At 32.6% G+C, this 16,135-nt stretch overlaps 1 protein-coding gene and 1 pseudogene across 6 annotated transcripts; both read left to right on the forward strand.

Annotated features, from left to right (window-relative positions):
- The first annotated feature begins 1,050 nt into the window (after nt 1–1,050).
- LOC111380385 (integrator complex subunit 3) lies at nt 1,051–11,938 on the forward strand. Of its 6 annotated transcripts, XM_023003931.1 has the most exons (6): nt 1,051–1,433; nt 1,534–1,688; nt 1,826–1,972; nt 2,082–2,181; nt 8,596–8,640; nt 9,966–11,938. In XM_023003931.1, exon 6 carries the CDS (start codon nt 10,118–10,120, stop codon nt 11,567–11,569), a length of 1,452 nt encoding a protein of 483 aa, XP_022859699.1. In that variant the 5' UTR covers nt 1,051–1,433; nt 1,534–1,688; nt 1,826–1,972; nt 2,082–2,181; nt 8,596–8,640; nt 9,966–10,117; the 3' UTR covers nt 11,570–11,938. The 6 variants fall into 6 exon arrangements, with proteins under 6 accessions (XP_022859699.1, XP_022859700.1, XP_022859701.1 ...); XM_023003932.1 differs by lacking the exon at nt 1,826–1,972; XM_023003933.1 differs by lacking the exons at nt 1,826–1,972; nt 2,082–2,181 and adding an exon at nt 8,251–8,323.
- A 2,182-nt stretch (nt 11,939–14,120) lies between these two features.
- Nucleotides 14,121–16,135, forward strand: part of LOC111380389 — a 3,502-nt pseudogene continuing 1,487 nt past the window's right edge.

Genomic DNA, 16,135 nt, shown 5'->3' on the forward strand with positions numbered 1-16,135 from the left:
TTTTTTAAGTAACTTTTTTTATAAAAAAATAAGTTTTTATTATTTTTTTCAAAGGAACCTTTTTTTTTTTTTTTTTTTATAAAATCACTTTTTATTTTATATTATTTTTTTGAGTAACTTCTTTTTTTAAATAAGTTTTATTTTAATTTTATTTTTTATAGATTCATTTCATATATATTATGCAAAGTTACCATTTTACAAATTTTTAAATTAGTGAAAATAGTGAAAAAAATTGAAAAACCATGACGAAACTTTATATAAAATTAGGTGACCATGGTGAAACGTTATGTAAAATTGGGTGATTATGATGAAATAAAATTAAATTGAATGACCATGTTGACACTAAGCCTCTGTTTGATCCCCATTAAATTACATTTCATTACATTCTATTTTTCTCTCTCGTATTTTCAACCACACAATCTTCCATAAAATAATATTATACGTAAATCGAAATTTTTCATTCTTTTTCAACCACTCATTTTTTCAACAAAACACTATTCTCCCCATTTTCATTACCAAAAATGGGGGCCAAATGGGGGTTAAAGTATAAAGTTAGGTGAACCTGATGAAACAAAATCAAATTAAATTATTCATGATTATATCAAGCCCCTGTTTGATCTCCATTAAATTAAATTACATTACATTATATTTCTCTCTCTCATATTTTCAACCACACAATCTTCTATTAAATAATATTACACGTAAATCGAAAATTTTTACTTCTTTTTCAGCCACTCATTTTTCTAAAAAATACTGTTCCCCCATTTTCATTTTCAGGTAATAGACATCAAATAGGGGCCAAGTATAAAGTTGGTGGCCATTAATGAATTTAACCAACCAAAATACAATCGTAACGGTTAATAAAATTACCAAAATAAAAAAAAATTAATATTAAATTACCATTTTTTTCTTGATTAAATTTAATCAATCATCATTGAACTTTAAGTTCATTACTACTCATTCACTCATTTTAATGAGCTATTAAATGCTTACTTATCTCTTCATATTATTACTCATCCATCACCTGATCCAAACTCGTGGATGAAAAGTCGCCAAAATCACCCAAACATTACGATTTTCCTTCCTGATCCACGACTTTGGTTAACCCCAAATCAAATCAGAGAAACTCCCAATTCGAGCCCTAATTCCAAAACCCCAATCTAGAAATTCAAATTAGCAAGATATGGGTTCAAAATCCACAATCCATATCAATTGAACCACATATTTCATATGAAGGATTCAACAGCTTCTTCCCAAATATTCTAGAGGGCGTAGCAGTAGGAGGCACATAAAGCAAAGATGGCGAGTTCTATTGGGATCCATCTTCTCCTACCCCAACCCTGTCAGGAATAGGAATTCAAATTAGAAGGGTATGCGCGGGCTGTATGTGGTGTGGTTGGTTTTGGAATCCGGTTTCCTTTTCTGCATCCTCGGTGAGATAAAAGTCTCCGGCGAAGTTAGTCCGAGTTTATGCAATTTCCATTTTCATACAATCCAGTTCCTTTATTATTTATTTATTTATTTATTTGGTAGATTTGGGTTGTTGGGCTTTCCAATTCAATTATTCAGCAGCCCATGAGCCATTTACCAAGAGAACTTATACACGCACCGAGGCCAGTCGTTCAATCAATTGTTCAAACCTAACCTCATAGGAAACTGAGAAGGTTGCAATCTTTTACGATCAATAGGTATGTTGTTTTCATCTCCTATTCATTCATATTGAAATTATTCTTCCTACAAGCTCTCGTCCAATTCTCAAATTTTCTCTCTGCAGTTGTGTACATTATTTAAAATACGATCTTTTTTGCTTAAAAATCTCTAATAGATCTAAAAAGTTGCTGAAGTGGTTAATCTGAAGAAGAGAGTAGAAATGGAAATGGTGGCTTTCACCATTGATGAGATTTGATTTTCTTATCCAAATTTCCCCATTTTTTGTGGCCTGAACACATTTGTCTGGATAATAGCAGAAGAGGTCCTCAATCTAATGCTCTTGTCAAATTTTAATCCCTAATCTTAGACCATCCCTACTCCCACTACCCATTTAATTTTGCCTTGTCTTTTTCATGGATTTTATTTGTCAGCCTTTCTCGAGTCCTTTTCGTGAATGGGTTTAGTCTATGAGGCATTGGAGATGGATGCCAAAGCTTAGATAGTGATTAGTCACTCTTCCATGTCAAGAAGGTTTGAATTTTTTTAGTTAATTTGTTTATGCTAATGTCCGAGTGAAAGAATTCAAGTTTTGAAGTATATTGGAATTTTCGATCCATTCAGTTTTGTATGATTACATGTTAATCAGTTATTGCATTCTTGTATGGTTTAGTTGTGGTATTTCTTTTTGATATGCTTATTCTGTGTCTGTGATAGTGATAAAATGCTTGAGGTTAGTTTTGAAATGCTTGTTTAGTGCCTATTGGTTTTGTTTTGAGGTTAGTGGTCTTGATAGAAATGCGATTTGATAATGAAGTCATTATGCAACGATATTAAAATATGAAAACTCATAAGATTTAGTGTAATTTATGAACTATGTCATTTTTAGCATTGTCGTAATTTTTTTATATTTTTATTATCATTAAATTTATGGTCAAAAACAAAGTTTGGTGTTGATTAAATTGTGCTTGTATTGAAAAAAATTTCTGGCTCCACCCCTATGTTGATTGATCAAAGTGTTGTTGATCTTGATATTCCAAGTTGCAAACATTTAACGGAATATATTGCCACGTTTGATATCTATTTTCCACGTATATTTTTCCATTCACTTGGAGAGATGGAGTTAAATGATTGGTGGATGGGTAATTATAAAGAAAGATAAGTGGGCATCGGGTAACCTATTTGAGTGAGTAAGTAGTAATAATATTGAAGTTCAATGAGCATTGATTAAATTTTCTCTCACTCTCGGTCACCTACGCCTCTCTCCTCATCTCGTTTCTCTGCTTGAAGCTTCTTGCCTCACAAAAAAATTTGCTATTCAAGAGCCATATTAATTAGGATTGGGTAGCGCTATTTTCATCCATATTTTTTATAAGTACATCCTACTCTAAGTTCATCCCTAATAAAATTTTAAAATTAAAAAAAAATACTATTTACATTCACGTTATATTCCAATTTTGTCCTTACTAAATTCATTCATTTAAATAACATATATCCATATAAATTTTAAGTACATCCCTAACGCTAGATTTACACAATCCCTAAAATATAAACTCTTTTAAACAAAATGAATGAAATACTAACAAAGATGATATTAATTTTATTACATTCATGTCTTAGATTTAGGAATTCATCAGTTAGCCATCGTTCAATGTAAGCACATTCCCTCATGAAATTATTATTATCATCTCTAAATAGTTAAAAGACAAACTGTATACGTTAACGTCGGAACACAAGAATTCATGGCAGTAGCAAAGTTTCCCATGAAAATCTAAAAAAGAAATCTTTAGGTCACCGAAAAATTATTACCGTTGGAGTTAATATATATCATTGAACATTAAGTTAATATATATTATTCAGCTAACCATTTTAACAGTGTTTACTAGAAATTTTATCATTCTTATTCATAAAACTCAATTCATCAAAGGCAAACCACCATGAATTAACATCCAAATTAGGAGGATGTTTGTCTCTAGAGAAAGTATACCGAGTAACATTTGGAACTCATCGTATTTGGACGATGATTGGTTTGCTTCAATCATCTCTTCATGGTATGCTTAAATCAAAAATTACAAGTAGAAAAAATTACATAAATGTTTAGAGAAAAATGTTTTAACATGCCTAAATTTCTTATTTTTCAATTAGACAAAAATGCTTCACATTAATAACGAGTAGAAAACATCACATGCTAGAAATAATTTGTACATAATATATCAATGTGAATCAAAATTAGGCTTCAAATCTTTGCGGATAAACATAACATGATTAGGTAATCAAATAGTAGTGAACAAATCAAGTAATTGTTCAATCAATAATAGTAGTGTTATCAGATCAAAAAATAATGATAATAGTAGTAGTTAATTGTTCTTATGGTTTATCCAAATCAATTATCTCTGATATAGCTACACCTTCTACCAGGGACCTAAAAAATTGCATCCTAGCATGATAAGATGTAGCCCAACCTTCGGCACATGGATGATAGTACTTGTACCAATTACAAGAAATAGGTGGCATTGGTCCACTAGTATGCCAATTTACCTGTACACAATCATATAGAAAAACATAAGTAGAAATATTATTTAGTTAATTAAAAATTTAATTAATTTGATGAATATTTACCGAGACAAAATGGCAGTCATTGACAAATCCAATTGCAACAATCTTATGAGATGCGATTGCAAGTGGTTCATCCCAAAGTGGAAGAAATGTAAGACGTTGTTGGCTCAAGTGAACAAGAATAATTTTTTATCTTGAAGCAATAACATGACCCATATCCGGCATAGTCATCCAATACTCACGACTCGTTGAACCATCAAAATGAGAAAGTGAATGAATCAACTCATGGACCATATCATCATTTCCATAGAGTCTAGAGTAATCATCAAAGTGAGATTCAAGCTCCTTTGTTAGGTATTTTCTGACCAAAGACCAATTCTCTTCACCTATACCTAGAATATTAGCCACGGCCCAAAAAATCACAATTGCCATCTGCGGCCACATCTTGCACATCAACCATGTAAGGTCTCAAATGAATAGGAAACGAATCAAAATAAGCCATGGACTTTTGATCCACGTGCTCGATACACCTTTTGTTTTTGTCGAATTGGACCTTTATCAAGAGGAACTAGATCAAGCTTTTTCCAGTGAGAGTGTACTCTTGATAAAGGAATGGGTTGAGATTCTTTCTTATACTCTGAAATCTCATGGGCACACGGTAATCCATGTGTTTGTCGTATAATACATCCACAAGTTACCTTGTCAGCTCCTATGTCATCAGCTCGCTTGGACTCTTGAAATATCATATTCATTGAAATTCTTGATGTAAATCCCTAAGCTTTTTAAACAAGATAGGTTTGAAATTATGTTGGACAGTACCCAAACTCTTTTCAAACGACGCTTTAATGTCTGTATGTTGTAGTTCCAATAATGCATGAATTATTGTCCATGATGTGTCAAAATTACCTTGGGAAGAACCTAAATGCCTTTTAAGTTTTGCATGTGCAGATTCAGCCTTACCATGAAAAATAAATCAGAATCATTGTACATTAGCACACTTAATAATGCTAATAGCAATTTAATAATGCCAATATAAATTTACCTATTAGTTTTCGTGTCTCCAAAGTGCATGTGTAGATTTATCTAAGCTGCCACAAACTTCTCTTTATATTGAAGAAACTATGAATTCATTACATAATCAATTGCTTGTGGAAATTGTTGAAAATTGGATTCTAAGAGATTTAGATTTTGTTTGTACTCTTCTATCGATGTTGAAAGCACTAACAAATTCCACATATGCATAAAGGCATCCCATTGGTCCTTGTGATTGTAAAAGTATTTTTTTGTTTTTGCCAACACATTCTTTGAAATGTGCCATCTACATAAAATATTAGTAGATGTTGGAAATATTTTTTCAATGGCCTTCATAAGGGCTAGCTCTCTATCAGTAACAATAACACTAGGCATTATTATATCGTTCATTAGACTCTTCAATCTCTTTAAAGCCAATGCGTAGTTTTCCTCACGTTCTCTTCCCAAGTATGCAAGAGCGATTGAAAATGTTAAATCAATAGAAGTGACCCCTACTATTTCCAACAACGGTAGGCGATACCTATTTGTTTTATACGTGCAATCCATAATTATCACACGAGGAAAAGCCCGCAACAAATCTACTGAATATGGATATGCCCAGAATAAATCCTGAACTATATTCGTCTCCATGTAGGTGCGGTGCCACTCTATGTACTTATTCTCAACAAGACTATTCATCAGTTGTTGCATTTGTGTCCTTCCAGCTTGTTCTTTGAGCCTGCACTTCTGACGTGAATTGTAGACGTGCCTCATTGTGCTAACATTTGTGTCATCATTTTGTTTCAATGTATATAATATTTCCTTTGGTCTTACATGATTCTTTGACATGTTTACTAAAATTGAAGTCTCTTTCTCAGTTAATCTCCCAGCATATGAATGTCCTTCAAGGTTTTGGGCAATGTCATGATTATGTCTCCCACATTTCACTTTCAATATTCAATAATCACCATTTATCAATTTTCTTCCATTTAATAAGAATGGGCATCCACATTTTTTTGTTCCGGTAGTTCTTCGTCTCTTTCATTTTTCATTTTCTTTGTTAGTATTCCTACATCTATATGAACCATATCTTTCACATGCAAAATCAATTCTTGGTTTTCTCCCAACTTGGCCGAAGTCGGACTTTTTCATAACAACAATCATGTTATGTCTCTTACCAGTAGTTTTAACCCAATCAATCAAGGCCTCTTTACTTGTAAACATTTGTTTATCATCAAATATTCATATATAAATATATGATCATGTTAAAAAAAAAAAAATTATTATGTACCATGTTTGTCGTAAACATATCCATATAATCAACAAATAACTCATTCTGGACATCATAGTTATGGGTTGATATATCCTACATTAAAAATATAGTTTTAAATAATGTTATTGAAATAAATTTAACAATAATTAATATAAAAAATACAACATTGGATAAGTATGCGAAATAGCAGATGAATTGGAACTTTTCTAAATACTTGTGAAAAAACTCATTAATGTATTAATGTGTTAGGAAAAAATCTAACAACAAAACACGATAAAAATGTAATCCTTACTCTTTCAAATTTCTCTTCATATATTGGTATGTCTGTATATTTTTGCTCTAACGGCGTCTCGTCCATTGTTCATTGAATTTCTGTGTATTGAAATTCTGAGTATTAGAATGCTTCGAACAAGATAATTTTATAACATTTAAGATTAGTAGGTTTTATTACGTAACCTGAGCTTGATATAACTAATATTTTGGATTGATCATACGCAATAATATGCACGTCAATTCGTCGACAAGCATTTGCAATAAGAATTCGATGAGACAAAAGTCGATAATGACTAAACTTTAATAATAATAGCACGTCGACTATACACCTCATGATCATTATTTTAGATTCAACGACTAAAGTTAATAAGAATTTATATGATTTGGTATATCTCAGCCAAACTCAAATCATTTCTCCCATCCCTCGTGATTTCATCCATGCAAGAAATATTTCATTAATGGTTTTTTTAGAGGTTGCTTCACCTACCTATGTCAAGAAAGCTCCTCAAACAAATTCTACTCTTAACATTTTTTGGGCAAAAAATTCTCTCGAGATTTTTGCTAGTTGAATTTCTAATGAGATCTTCTGCAAGATTGAATTTTTCGGGTTGGATAAAGCTGAGGATGAGGAAGATGAGGAAAAAGCAGCTGGGTGCTTCTCAAAATGGAAAATAGGTGAAAAGTAGTTCTAACTCGTCTAATATGGCAAATTCTGGTAATTCAGGCCAATTCAATGAAGCTACTAGAAGTAATTCTTGTGGGTTTAGTGAGCTTAGTAATGGAAGCGCAAAGTTTGGCAATTGCGTAGGCTTTGTGTTTGGGGTTAATAATGATATCAATGTGGGAAAAAGCGGTGGTTTGGAGAATGCGGAGTGCAGTGACAGTTGGAGTCTACCTTGAAAATTTTGTAGCACGGGTATTGTTTTTGGTGCTAATAAGACTAATTCAATATCGAATTTGGATTTGCATAATGGAAATTCTTCTTTCAGTACAAATATAGATAACTCGAAGTCCAATACAAGTCTGAATGATGGATATTTTGTGTTTGGTGCTAATAAGAACAGTTCAACGTTAAATACAAATTTGGAAAGTGAGGTATCTGTGATTGGTGTTAATACAAAATTTGGAGAGAAAGAATCAATTGTAAATGGAGGACAATCAGGAGCTAACAAGTTTAAGAAATCTGATGACTTGTTAAGCACGGGTCGAAACTCCAACCGCGCTTCTAGGCTACTATACTTACAATTCTGCTTTTGATTCCTCGTCTTCTGATGAAATGTCACGGACTTTGTCCTGCGTTTGGAGAGGAGGAGGTGCTGCATGTTCTTGGAATTCGACATTTTCTCCTAAAATTTTAGCAGTGAATTGTCTAGCTTCTAAATCAAGATCCTGCTATTCCGCAACTATTCTTTTAGCTCCCTAAACATAGAAATGTGAAGGAAAGATAAGCCATGATGATGTGATTTTACCTGTGCTTTTCTCTGGTGAAGCTTCTGAGGCTTTCTGGTTATGATGCTGGTGTGTGTACATCCAGGTGGCAAGGGAGTGGCAAGGTTCTTAGAGGTAAATAATCCTTTTTGTCAACTTAGTGTATTTGAGTGCGACTACAAGAAGATGAGTAACCTGTCATAACAAGCAGATCTGCCTAACGAGTTCTGTAGAATCGGGCAGTGGGATTTTTTGTTGTGTGTTGTGTCATTGGGGATGGATTTACGTATCTTTTGGCTTTTCTTCCTTGCCTAACGAGTTGTGTCTTATTTAATCAGTTTATTCATATAGTGGAGTATGGACTTTTATTAAAATTCTGATTCAATATTTTCTAACTTCATATGCAGGTGATTTATGTGGGCTCTTTTACCAAGCTTAAACAATACCTTAAGGTAATGGTCGAGGCTGCTAGATCTTCTTTGAAGCAGAATTCAATGCCTCTACCTCCCTAGAGATCTTAATCTATTAGAAATCTAGTTAAACACAAATTCTAAGATGATTTAATGAAAGTAAAAATTAGTGGATCAATTTAGAGTTTTGTATTTTTATATCTATTACGCTTGATCATTACTTATGTCTATTTAAGTAAATTTATATATAATTTAAAATATAGTAAAATTTTATTTTTAAAAGTGGATGTACTTATAAAAAGCGTGGATGGAAATAGCGGTACCCTTAGGATTTAGGTAAGGCCTTCTTCTACTTTCCTTTTATCAGTCAAGGTTTGGGAAAACAACTTGTTCAGTTTTGTTTATCTATTCATTCATTCTTTTTGAATTCAATTTCTGGTTTTATATTGTCTCTGCCTATTCAAAATTGCTGTCTATTGGACTAGTTTAGGCTTTTAGCATCGAAATGGAAACCCAGAAAACAAATTACTTGTGAACTCTTTTCTTTTATTTTTTTATTTTTTTAGGAATTAAGATTTAAGACCCCTAGCCATTTGAGACTTGGAGGAGGTTCTTTGCGATGGAAGCAGAGTTTTTGGTTAGAGTTTCGACGCCACGGCACCCAATTCCGTTCTCCCGGTGTTGCATCCCCATGGCAGTGCTGCTTCCTTAAAGGTTGAATATTTTTATGCTGTTTTTCAAGGTCTAGGGTTTTTGATCAGTTATGAATGGTTTTGAATCCAAAGTTTTATTTATTTATTATCATTATTATTATTTTTTTGATTTTCTAGATTTTTTTTTATGGCTATTTTTTCTATGATGTATATTCATATGCTTGTTTTATTTGTATTTATATTTAACGATTTTTTTTTTTTTTGTTTATTTTTTTCCCTTTTTAACTGAATTGTGTCTATTATTTTATTCAATCAACATTTCTAGACACACACGTATTCGTACTTTTATCATAGATTTGTTTTACAAACAGTAAGTAAAGCTCTCAGGTTTTTTTTTTTTTTAATCAACTTCCATATATATATATATATATATACACACCTCTGGGTGCGGAGAGAACAAAAAAAATGTATGACATTCAATATTCCTTCCAGAACAACCTTTGAAGTGAAATTACCAGAGGTTTTTGGTCATATTCCTTCACTGTTAGTCGTTAGAGCTATGACACCAATGGGGAATTATGTTAATGCATGGCCCCTCTTTATTACTGCCACGGGAGTACTTAAAATTCTTGATCTTTTATTTGTTGTGATCTCCATTGAAATGTATGAATTTATGCTTGTTTGTGTTCACAATCTCGCTTCACTTGATGATAGGAGCCACCTGTTTATTGATTATTACCGACTGCCATAATGCTGTGCCACTTCCAAGTTCTGATTCGGGTCTCACGGTGACTGGAGCTCTTTGCTCTATGAACACAGTGGTAAGGTAGGTACATTCAAGATATTATTATTTACTTGAGTCGAAAATGGCCTTAAATCTCATAAAGAAAGCCCTACATGAAGCGGAAAATCCAATTGAGGTCTCCCTAAGAGAATCCTTTCAAATTCTTGAACCCAAATTAAGACCCCCTTTTCCTTTAACAATCCCAACTCAAGAAGAGTACTCAAACCTCAACAACGCAATTCTTTATGGCATTTTGTGTGAACCCCAATTGGCTAACGTACATCTTAAGCACTTACATGGCATAGTTACTGATGGGTACCGTTATTTCACGAGTATGCTCATCAAAATTGTGAATGACTTTTATGGAAAGCTATTTGATTCTGTGAAGAGGCAGTTGATCTCAGTAGCTCATGAAACTGTGTATGTGTCGGCAGTGGGGTTTGATGAGTTGATGGTAGCCCTTTTGAGGCAGATTGTTGGTGGGGATTTTAGTGAAGGGAATTTGTGGTTGTGTTTTGAGATGGTCACTCTTTTTTTAAGCAAATGGGATTCTTTGTTAGAAGAGGAGCCTTTAGTTTTGACATTTGCTTTGTATGTTTTTCTTCGGTTGTTAGCTGATCACTGTAGAGTATCAAATGTTGAACGGATTGAAGCGTTGAAGCGAGTTGAGATAGATTTTTGTGTTAAAATGATAAGGGAAAATTTTCATTTATGTTTGAAGATTGGGAGGGATCTTCTGAGGCTTTTACAAGATTTGGTTCATATACCTGAGTTTTGTGCCATATGGAAAGACTTGTTACTGAATCCAAGCTCATTTAGGAATGAGGGATTTGCGGATATCACACAAATTTATCGTACAAGGACTTCGAGTAGGTATCTTTTGCTTCGGATTACTCCTGAAATGGAATCTCAGTTGAGGTTCTTGCTTACTCATGTGAAGTTAGGGAGTCAGAAGCGGTACCAAGTTTGGTTTACAAAGAAGTTTCTGGCTACTCCAGAGAGGGAAACACTTCTGACAGACATGGTTAGGTTCATATGCTGTGCACATCACCCGTCTAATGAAATTATCCAATCAAATGTTATCCAGAGATGGGCTGTTATCGGTTGGCTTTTGAAATTTGGTAAAAAGACTCACGTTGAAGCAAATATGAAGCTTGCCTTGTTTTACGATTGGCTTTTCTTCGATGATAAGGCGGATAATATCATGAATCTCGAACCTGCAATTTTGTTGATGGTGCATTCTATTCCTAGATACATGGAGATGACACATTCTCTTCTTGAATTTCTGTTCATATTGTTGGATAACTATGATCTTGATAGGAAGGCAATGGTGCTAAGGGGAATATCATCAGCTTTCCACATACTTGTCAGGAAAGGCGTGGTCCAATCGCTCGATGTTCTTGTTAGTTGTGATATGCTTTCTCCATTTCTCAAGGAAAGCCTTAGAAAGTTGTTGCCGGACCTGAACATGAACTGTCCAGCGGAGCTTCAAAAGAGTAATATCCTGTGTAGTAACACTCCATCATATTTGTGAAGCTTGGAATCTTGAACATTGTCAAGCATGGGTTAAATTGGTTGCCGCTTTTGTCAGGGGCGGCCATGGTGGTTTACCAAATTTAATGTCTCAAATTTTGGCTCGTATAGTCCTTATAATTCTGCGATTAACGGAGAATGTAAAGATATATATTAATTTGTTGGAGTGGTTATTGTACGACTAGAAATTTCATTTAAATTTTTTTCACTTGAGTCATGATTCTAGACCTGGGTTCGACTAAATAGGAAAGTGTTTTTACACCCATTTCGATGGTTCATCAGGATGAGACGATGCAATTTTAAAAAATTGTAAGTACTGAATTATTAAAGTTCATACGAAAAGTCATTATTATTAAGAATGGTACTCGAACCAATCTGATAGTGAGCAACGTGTAATTTACTTCATTCATAATTTGGGCCACATTTGATGTGATTTTTACTTTTTCTTTATGTAAGTGAGTTTTTGAAAGAAGTTACTTTAATTTTTCTTTGTAAATTAATTTTTAAAGGAGTTTTCTATTTCGAAAGTGCTTTTAGAAGAAGTCATGTTGTTACAATTTTTTCTAAGAATCCGTTTGATGGCAAAGGTGGAGAAGGCAAACTAATTCCATGTAAGTTAAAAAAGAAAAATTATCAAAATCATAAGAATTCGATCTCCATGGATTTGGTCAAAAGCATTCTTTAAGTATTTGTACTTTGAAATTTGAACTTCATGTTCACTTTCGTATTAAACAGTCAAGGTAGGAAACAAATTTTTCGGATGTGATATTCTCCATGGAATACGACATAATCAAACGGATCCTAAAAGTTTTTCTAATCGGCTAAAGCACTTTGTTCCTTGTTTGACCATTATATTTACAAAATATTTTTTGTAGGACAATCATTTTTGTAAAATATTTTTTTCTCAAATTCATTTTTAACTACACATTTTTGCAAGAATAGGGGCTTGATAAAATTAGACAAACGAGTTTAAAAGTAACTTTAAATTTAAAAAGTTCATTTTAACTTTTTAGAAGTTATGCCAGACGAACCCTTAATATACGTACGTTAAAATTTGAAAGCATGAGCTAATAGAACCAAATGCAGCTAATAGAATCAATACTTTTGATGTTATCGAAAGTTATTCAATATTTTTCTTCTGTCCCTCTCATACTCTACGGTGCAGCTAATACGACCAATATCTTTGATATTATCAATAACTATCCAATTATTTTCTTCTCATTCTCTCTCTCAAAATTCGAGTGGGTTCGATTTTCAATATACTAAATAAACAAGATTGAAAAAGAAAAAAAAATATATGTAAGTTTTTATGTCTCGTCCATCGATTTTCTTCTTATCTCTCTCGTCTTCTCTTTTCTATTTCCGTGACCTCAAATTAACTAGTAAATAGAAATTACTTTTGTAATTTCAGTTTTGAATTAAATTCATTTATGACAAGTTAAACTAAAATATACAGAATGGAATTAACGAAGAAATAATTAAAATTTTATTTATTATTCCCTACTTTTTATTTTAATTTTAAGTATTAAATAATTAATTGAGATGATACTAGGTTTGTCTCTATATTAACGTCAGCTGTATCTAAGTTTCTCACAAATAAATGTTTGCCTGCGAATCTGACAGACACGAATTACAGCAAGAACAACATGTTGGTATATTATTTAAATTAAGCAAGCTAGTTAATGGGCAAACTTTATCTTAAATTTAAATTTATTTTGATGTTTCGTGGGTTATAATGAGTATGTAATAATATTTTTCAGACACCTACGTCTCTCTTTTTTGGTTACATTCAATTTATTTTATAAAGATATTTGCATCGTCATCTTTAAAAGTTTAAGCAATTAGAGATGAGATAGATTTAATGAGTAATTCATTCTAATTAAATCCGGGATAATTTTTTTTCTTTGTAATTACTACTAAAAAACCGATTTAGGGCGACAAAATCGAACAAACAAAGTTCACCGTGACTTAACTACGGATTCTCAATGGCTATTTTCTATATTTAAAACCAAAGTAAAGTTATCAATAGATTTATTGACAATAATATATACAATACTAAAAAACAGATAGATTTAGCTCGTTGGCAATACGAGCATATTGAGTTATTTTGTAAAATGGTAATATATATTAAGTCAGTTCATTAAAAATGACTTATTTAAAAGTGATCAACAGATTATGCAAAGTAAAAATCGAATAATTTTACATGTTCACTCGATCATCTTTTATCATGTTCATGAAATCGCATCGATCATTTCTATAAACTAAAAAGTCTTTTAAGTGTATACAAATCACGTCTCAACTTCGAGACTATTTACATGCAAATACCTAAAAAGGAAAGTAACATATATAACACAAAAATCCAAGTTAGGACAAAGCCGGTTTAAGCCGGCCATGAAATCTGCCGGCTTACTCGCTAAATCCATTTGCCAGCACTGCAAATTTTCATTTTTTTTTCCTTCCATCTCTTTTCCTCTTTAAAAGCCCCTACATTGGAAGACTCAGTCACATTCTCAACTTTTATTTTCTTCATAAATTTGCAGTAATATATTTCCATGGCGAAGTTATCACAGCAGAAACCTAAGAACAGCTCAAGCAATGGTGATATCAGTGTAAACAATCACGGGATGAAACCGAAACGCACTAGGAAAACTATCCCAAGAGACTCTCCACCTCAACGTAGTTCAATTTATCGAGGCGTCACAAGGTTAGTTTTAACTACATTGCACATACGGGTTATGTAGGCAAAGGATTTGTTAGAGTCGAGTCCCTTGCCACATTGGTCACATAATAGTTCATTCAAGATCAAGCATTTCCTTTCATCACTCAAAGCTCTGTGTTTTATTAGAAAAAATTGGTTGCTGCCTGCAGGCATCGATGGACAGGGAGATATGAAGCACACTTGTGGGATAAGAATTGCTGGAATGAAGCACAAAACAAGAAAGGGAGACAAGGTGAGTAAGTGTCAAGATTAATCCTTATATCAATGCTACTTTTTCATGGTATTTCGGTCGATAAAGTAGTTCAATTTTGTCTATTCTACTTTGTAGTCGTGTTCAATACTATGTTTCTAACATATTGTTTAGACATATTTACCACTCAGTATTGAAGAAATAAACATCGGACAATTGATAAAAATTTTAACTTCTTCATTCTTTGAACATGTCGAATTTCGTTTAGTCCAATCTCAAACATCTCATTTGTGTTTTAGTATTAGATGTATTATATGTACTAATTTTTTTTCTCTGTTTGGCTGTTTTTCTTGCTATGATTTGATGGCATTTTGATGGGGAAATCAGTATATCTTGGTATGTCCAAAATTGTAGCTACTAAAAGTTTTCCTTCTCTCGATTTTCCTGAAGCAAATTTATTAATTTCTCATGAAATTATTTGTTAAATATGGTTCTTAAATAGGTGCCTATGACGATGAAGAAGCAGCTGCACATGCTTATGACTTGGCTGCACTCAAATATTGGGGTCCAGATACAATTCTCAATTTTCCGGTAATTAACATTTTTTTTTCTCATGAATATTGTAAAAACTATATTTTTAAAATATTTATTAATCTATGTCAAAATTCTCGATCGTTTACACACATATTTTACTATATATATAGCTGCAAATGTATGAGAAAGAGCTGATAGAAATGGAGGGACAGTCCAGAGAAGAATATATTGGATCATTAAGAAGGTAATAAATTAAATTAATTAGTGTTTAACTATTTGCTCCTTTTACAAAGGTTTTTATATTGTAGTTGAAATAATTACAGGAAAAGCAGTGGCTTTTCAAGGGGAGTGTCCAAATATAGAGGAGTTGCAAGGTACAAAGTCATTACAATTATGGTTAACTAGCTTTTGTTTATATAAATTGAAAATTTTTGGACTTCAGATTACATAATAAATAATCTAAATTGCATTTTTCCGACTCGATAATATGCTGGACTCAACATGGCATGACAAATTATTTCAATTATCATCTGATCTCATGTTGAATCCAACGTACCAAACATGTCATTCTCTAATGTATAATCACTTAAACTAGGACAAAGCTATCAAACCATATCCTTTGATACTTAGTATTAAATAAAACCGAACACTATAATAAACAAAACTTTAACTTCATCTTTCTTAACATCATAGAATGCATGTTATCTAAACGCTTAAGTTTATTTGCAGGCATCATCACAATGGAAGATGGGAAGCTCGAATTGGCAGGGTCTTCGGGAACAAATACCTTTATCTTGGGACCTACGGTAAAAATCTATTCAAACTCTAATAGTTTCTTGCATGACAAGTAACAAAATATGACAATAATAACATTTATTAAATTCTCTAAATTAATCAATCTGTTAAAAACAAATATATCCCGTCACTAATGCTCAAATATCTCTAAGTTTAGGGTATCAGTGACGGATTTGGTTGGCTGCAAGATCTATAGCAGTCAAATAGCAAGACAAGATTACAAAACTCTAAAAGATATTATGTTTTCTGAATCATTTCCTTAATTTTTCTTCAGCTACCCAAGAAGAGGCCGCGGTTGCATACGACATGGCAGCTATAGAATACCGAGG

This window comes from Olea europaea, unplaced genomic scaffold (assembly GCF_002742605.1).
Source record: "Olea europaea var. sylvestris unplaced genomic scaffold, O_europaea_v1 scaffold2134, whole genome shotgun sequence".
Classification (NCBI taxonomy): Eukaryota; Viridiplantae; Streptophyta; class Magnoliopsida; order Lamiales; family Oleaceae; genus Olea; species Olea europaea.

Bases quoted from the DNA above. Each gene is read 5' to 3' on its own strand.
- LOC111380385 (XM_023003931.1), top strand. From the start codon at position 10,118: ATGGCCTTAAATCTCATAAAGAAAGCCCTACATGAAGCGGAAAATCCA.